Genomic DNA, 5663 nt, shown 5'->3' with positions numbered 1-5663 from the left:
GGGACAAGTAAAAGGAGGGTTTTAGGACTGCAAGCAATATTAATGCATGCACTGCATTAACAGTAGTTTTGGTAGTACAAGTAGTGTCATTGGCAATCATTAGCTCTCTGTGTAAAGTTTAATAAGAGAATGTCTAATGCATTATTGGGCATCTGGGTTTTCAAATAACACAGTACAAATAGTGAATTCGCAAATTTTTTTTATTTTTTATTTATTTATTTTTTTTTATTCTGTATATGAAGCTATGATTCTGGCAATATTTCTGGTGCTATAAAGTGGTTTCACTGTATTATTATTTTCTTAAGTGTTGGAATCTCATTTGTAAGATTAGGAAGCAATATTTCAATCTTTCCTTTGGTTTCGGTCATCTACTTCTAATGAAAGGCAAATGTTATGGCTTGAAGACGAACCACCGTAAGTAAAAGAATATAACCATAAGCCTCAGCTTACTCGTGTTTGTTTTTTGGTGGAATGAACACTGCCTCAGATTATTGCTAGGTGCAGTCTGTTAAGCAATACTTTCGATTAGGATAAAAGCACCATCATTCCAGCTTATGAAGAGAGTAAGTATTTTCGAAGTAAGTAACTGTGTCCTAGTAATTTTCCACAACTTGTAATTATGATAAATGAATGCATACACACTCTGGTAACAGTAAATCAGGAAAATAAATGTCATTTATGTGATATTTTCCTGTTACATGTATTTGGGCATCTACATTTGATTTATCATTTTGCAGCTCATTTTATCTCAATTGTTATGAATTTTCTCCTTTGTGTATTTTTATAAGGTATGAATAACCCAAAAATTTGTATTTTTTGACAATTTGGAAAGTCCCACAATCCATACAAATAAAGAAAAATGCCAAAAGAAATTGTTTTAATACCTTTCCAGAAAGAAAGAAAAACATACAAGGCTGTATGTATCTTTATATGTCTGGATAAAAAATAGAGGTACTTGTAAGCATTCGTGTGTTTGTTTTAAGCTGCTGACCATAGCTTGTATATCAGACATTTTCATGGAAAAAAAAATTAAACAATATAAAAGTAGTATAAGTTACAATGTGAATTCTTTACTACTAAAAAGCAATAAGAAAAAAATGAAGAAAAATAGTCCATAGCTTCTGGTTTTCAGAAAACCTGAAATGATGTAGTCGTGCTGGACTGGGAATTTCATGTACAAACAGGCTTTCTCTTGGTTCTTCAATCTGTAGTTAATGGTCAGTCTTGATTATCTTTGCAAAGAGATTTTTTATATATTTTTATAAGTGCTAAGACACTAGGCTACTACTTTTATCTCACAAAGTCAGTTTCCAAAGCATACTGAAGAGTGCAGAGCAAAGTTTAAAGTCTGATTTATAGTTATTTGGTCTCTCCCATATATATGTATCTATGTATATACAATGTAAATGTACATATTAGTGGGAAATGTTCCATCACTTTGATCATATGCTTAGAATAATTTGAAAGAATGTTTTGACATACAAAGCCTCACTAGAGCTTCATTATAACCATACACTATCCGATCTAACACCAGTCAGGATAATGGAATAAGGGGTTACAGACATAAATAAATCTGTTTTAGTTTCATTATGCTTACTTGGTAATTTACAGTTATCTGTATTTTTGAAAAGACATTTTTAAATACTGTGAATAATGGATTTACAAAATAAAATGAACTGCATCATTAGCAGCAGTCAACAGATATTCCCCCCCCCCAAAAAAAAAAGTAATATATATATATATATATATATATATATATATATATATATATATATATATATATATATATATATAAATAAAGTTGAAGATTATATAATTACCAGACAGCTCTTTTCTTTACTACAGTAAAGATGGAACCTTAAGATAAGAACATGCCTACTTATACTTACCCAATCTTTGAAACAATTATTAATCTATTATTCTCTCTGGTTAATGAATCCATTCTATTAATAATATACTGCACAATAAGATAAGGTTAAAGAAATTCACTATTACTCAAAGTTTGTTTTATATTTCTGCACATAGACTTTAAAATAGAAGTTGTACATACATACATTAATCATAGTAATACAAATATGTACTATAGTATAAAAAAAAGAAAAAAATGTGTTCAAATGTACACCAAAAAAGTCTTTTTACACATAAATGATTTAACTAAAAAGTGATTTTCAAAACTATAATCAATAACCTAAATTAATGATAATACCATGAATTCAAAATCAAACAAGAGGCCCATACTCCTTAGTTTTTGGGTGGTGGTGGAGGAGGCACTCCACCAGATGGAGGAGGAGGGGGCACAGGGTTGAATGGAGGTGGAGGGGGAGGGAGGTTGCCCCCAGGAGGAGGAGGAGGGCCTCGCATGCCAGGCGGAGGACCCATGCCAGGAGGAGGTGGCCGCATGCCGTGAGGACCATGAGGGCCAGGGGGGCCTGGGGGAGGGGGCATCATAGGTCTCATTGGAGGCCTCATTGGGGGTGGGGGTGGCATTCCTGGAGGGCCTGGGGGAGGAGGCATGCCCGGAGGGGGTGGGCCGGGGGGCATCATGGCTGGCCGTGGAGGCAGCCCTGGTGGAGGAGGCATACCTGGAGGTCCAGGTGGCCCCGGTGGGCCAGGAGGTCCGGGAGGACCTGGTGGACCAGCTATGGGTGGTGGTGCAGGAGGAACCATCTTGGCCTTTGGATCAATCTTGAAGGCAAACTGCAAGAAAAACTGTTTTGTCTCTTTGTTCCAGGTCGTCCATGATTTATCAACTTCTCTGCTGGGTACTTTGAAGGCTATAGTTTCATAAGGCTCAGCTGCAAAGAGGAGGTACTGCCATTTACGATCTGGAGGCTCCACTTTCTGCTCGTAGGCAGACATGAAGCGGTGACGTGGAGCCACATTATCGGCTATTTCTGGATAGTCAATCTGGAAGAGCAGACTTTGCTGTCCCGTTTCTGGGTCTCTCTGTTTCGTGACGCGATAACCCGGCCGACCGATCTTAACAAACTTTTTCATTTCCACCCTAGGCTTCTCTGGGGCCGGCTGAGCAGGGGCTTCTTTGGCTTCCTTTGCTGCACGTCTGGCCAAGTTTGTCTGATGCTTCTTTCCCTGTGTGTGAGCCAAGTAACTTCCCTCATTGTTATGAAGAGTCAGACACAATTTGCACTCATATGACCCCAGGTGGTTTTTCATAAAATAAGGATCCTTGTTGAGGTCAATCGTTTCTAGGGCAAGCTGGCGGAGGCGTTCGCGTCGGTCTCTGTTGCTCTCCGACCAAGAGGCCTGACCACCGCCTCCGGTCTTCCCTCCTGCTCGATGCTGAAAATCCATCTTTACTTCCTTGGTTTAGAGCCTGTAATACAAAAATAAGCAGACATATTAATTTATAAAAAATAACCATATATAGGTTCCTTGGAGATTGAGCACTTAACAAATATCAATTTGAAAATTATTTGTAATTTTCATCAATTTATTCATTATATACTTTTAATTTGGTTTATAAATCCACATAGAAATTGCAAAGATGACTAAGATTTGACAGATTTTCATCGAATGAAAATTTGTAAATAAATATAATGCACTTTACACTACAATACAACATTCATAGTTATCACTTCATAAATTCAGATTTTCAATTAAAATATAATATATGCTTTTCAAATACTCCACACAAAATAATGTACGATGAACGGTAACTAGGACTAGACTGCATCAATCTTAACGCTCTTACAAAGGCCTATAAACCACAAACATCCTTGAAAGATAAAAGCTTCTTCTCTATTTAATAATAAATGAACTGCACAGTCTACACACTTATGTTCGCCAGCCTATAACCTATGAGCTTAGACTCGCAGATTTCTGATAGGCCACCTCTTCATAACTCATGCTGTCGGTCTATTAGTTCTTTTATGGCCATTGCCTTATACTCCTCTATGATTAAGACCTCATTCTGTACATCAAACCATCGCCTTCAAAAAAAAAAAAAAATTATTCGACCATATCTCAAATTGCAAATCGCAGTCATTCAGACACTAGACCCAAAAATTCAACCCAAAGACAACAAAAGCACATAAACCTAACCCACAAAACCTAACATAAAACCATACATTAAACCAAAAAAAACTAAAATCCGACCCGGCATAACCATCCCCGCCTCGGGAGTATCTGGGAGGAAAAAGAACACCTTATTTCACCCTTTTATGTCCTATTTCACAATTTATTTCGCCTCTCCCTTAATAACCACATACACGAGTGTGACACAAACGAGCTCTCCTCTTTGAAAAAGGGTCCCTAGGCTCGGGAAAAGGGGGAAATAAGGCCATTCGTCTCGACTTACGTGGGAATCGAAGACTGTCCACACCGCAAACGATGCGCTCATTCGAGTTTGAAATTCATAAACAAGCTTTGGTGAATTTTATCTTTTTATTAAGCGGTTGTCGTGCCTTCAGTGTACTAAGAGAACCGTAATCCGGTAGTAATTTCGGGAATTTATAGAGATTCGGATATATTAGATATCGTCTCATACCAGGAAAAATATTAATACGAAAATAGACAAGGTTTATCATATTTCTCAAACTTTTAGGCGCTTTCCAAGTACTAATCTGATAGCATTTTAATTAATTGAATATAGAATCGAATATTTTTTTTATACATTCTCATACCAAAAATAAATGTTTAGGTTTTAACGCAGTTGTGAATGTCAGCGTTAAAAACACTTTGACAAGAGTCGGAGAGACTTGGCCTTTCTCGCCCTTTTTATCCGTTTTTGCGAGTTTTTAAAAGGATTCGGAAGATGGTGAGTGCATCTGGGAAATATTGTGGTTTGTACTGAGCCATACAGAGGCTCAGGGAGGTGGGATTATCAGTATAATTGCCTATTGAAGGAAGTTCGGTTGTCTCTCGCAAGGAAAGCGTACGGTTTTTCGAGGCTCGGTTTGGGTTTAATTCCAATTAAAGTATATTATTACATGGATGTACGTTGTTTTAATTGTGGGAGGTTGAGTGCTGATGTATCTGCGTTGCATCTATCGAGGAAATTTCACTGGAAGAAGGCTAATTCTTATTAAAAAGGAGCCGCGTCGCCGATCCAACTGACACTCTATAATTATTATGTAGTTTTGCGTATAAGATGCATTTCCTTCTGTGAGACTTCTTATATTAAATACCTCTGTTTTAATGGTTGGGGAGGCATGGGGCGTACTAGGAATATTGCTGGTCATTTCCTAGAAAGGGTATGGACCTTGATATTCGTTTTATGTGGTATTTGATAGATTCCTTATTCTAGGGTGAATTTTAGAGTGTTTTTTTAACTGGTATTAGGTATCAGTAGCAGTGGTATTAGACCCTTGTAATTGGGGAGGTGTTCTAGGGATAACTGAAGGGTTACATTATCCTGTATTTTTTGGATTTATATCACTGTGGGTGTGCTGCGTATTAATGAGACTTGACATTTCCGTATTTCAGTAAAGGAATAGCAGAGGGCTGTTGTTTTCTGCTTGATTTTAAAACCAGATAAATACAATGGAAGGCTGTGATGGGAACGAAACTTCCAGCTCTGGTAAGTATTTTATATCTTGATGAGTTGTTCCTTACCACACTGGTATTTCATTGTTAATTTGTCATGGAAGTTATGTATAATGTGATATTGTAAAGAACTTCAATAATCTCGTTTTTCAAGTTTT

General features: G+C 37.1%; 2 protein-coding genes across 17 annotated transcripts in view; one reads left to right on the top strand and one right to left on the bottom strand.

Annotated features, from left to right (window-relative positions):
* Window positions 1-1991: 1991 nt before the first annotated feature.
* On the bottom strand, window positions 1992-4446 carry LOC119582440 (splicing factor 3A subunit 2-like). Its single transcript, XM_037930676.1, has 2 exons — window positions 4319-4446; window positions 1992-3334 (listed from the first exon to the last, which is right to left on the bottom strand). Exon 2 carries the CDS (start codon window positions 3310-3312, stop codon window positions 2242-2244), a length of 1071 nt encoding a protein of 356 aa, XP_037786604.1. The 5' UTR covers window positions 3313-3334; window positions 4319-4446; the 3' UTR covers window positions 1992-2241.
* A 215-nt stretch (window positions 4447-4661) lies between these two features.
* The window catches only part of LOC119582439 (zinc finger CCHC domain-containing protein 8 homolog), a 10479-nt gene continuing 9477 nt past the window's right edge, over window positions 4662-5663 (top strand). For all 16 annotated transcript variants that reach the window (XM_037930669.1, XM_037930674.1, XM_037930666.1 and 13 more), the window contains exons 1-2: window positions 4662-4777; window positions 5446-5539. In XM_037930669.1, coding sequence (XP_037786597.1) covers window positions 5503-5539 — 37 coding nt within the window. In that variant the 5' untranslated portion in view covers window positions 4662-4777; window positions 5446-5502. The remainder of the gene's footprint in view (window positions 4778-5445; window positions 5540-5663) is intronic.

Source organism: Penaeus monodon, chromosome 16 (genome assembly GCF_015228065.2).
Source record: "Penaeus monodon isolate SGIC_2016 chromosome 16, NSTDA_Pmon_1, whole genome shotgun sequence".
Taxonomy (NCBI): Eukaryota; Metazoa; Arthropoda; class Malacostraca; order Decapoda; family Penaeidae; genus Penaeus; species Penaeus monodon.
The sequence above is the reverse complement of the archived record's forward strand: the minus strand, read 5'-3'. Positions and strand labels throughout refer to the sequence as shown.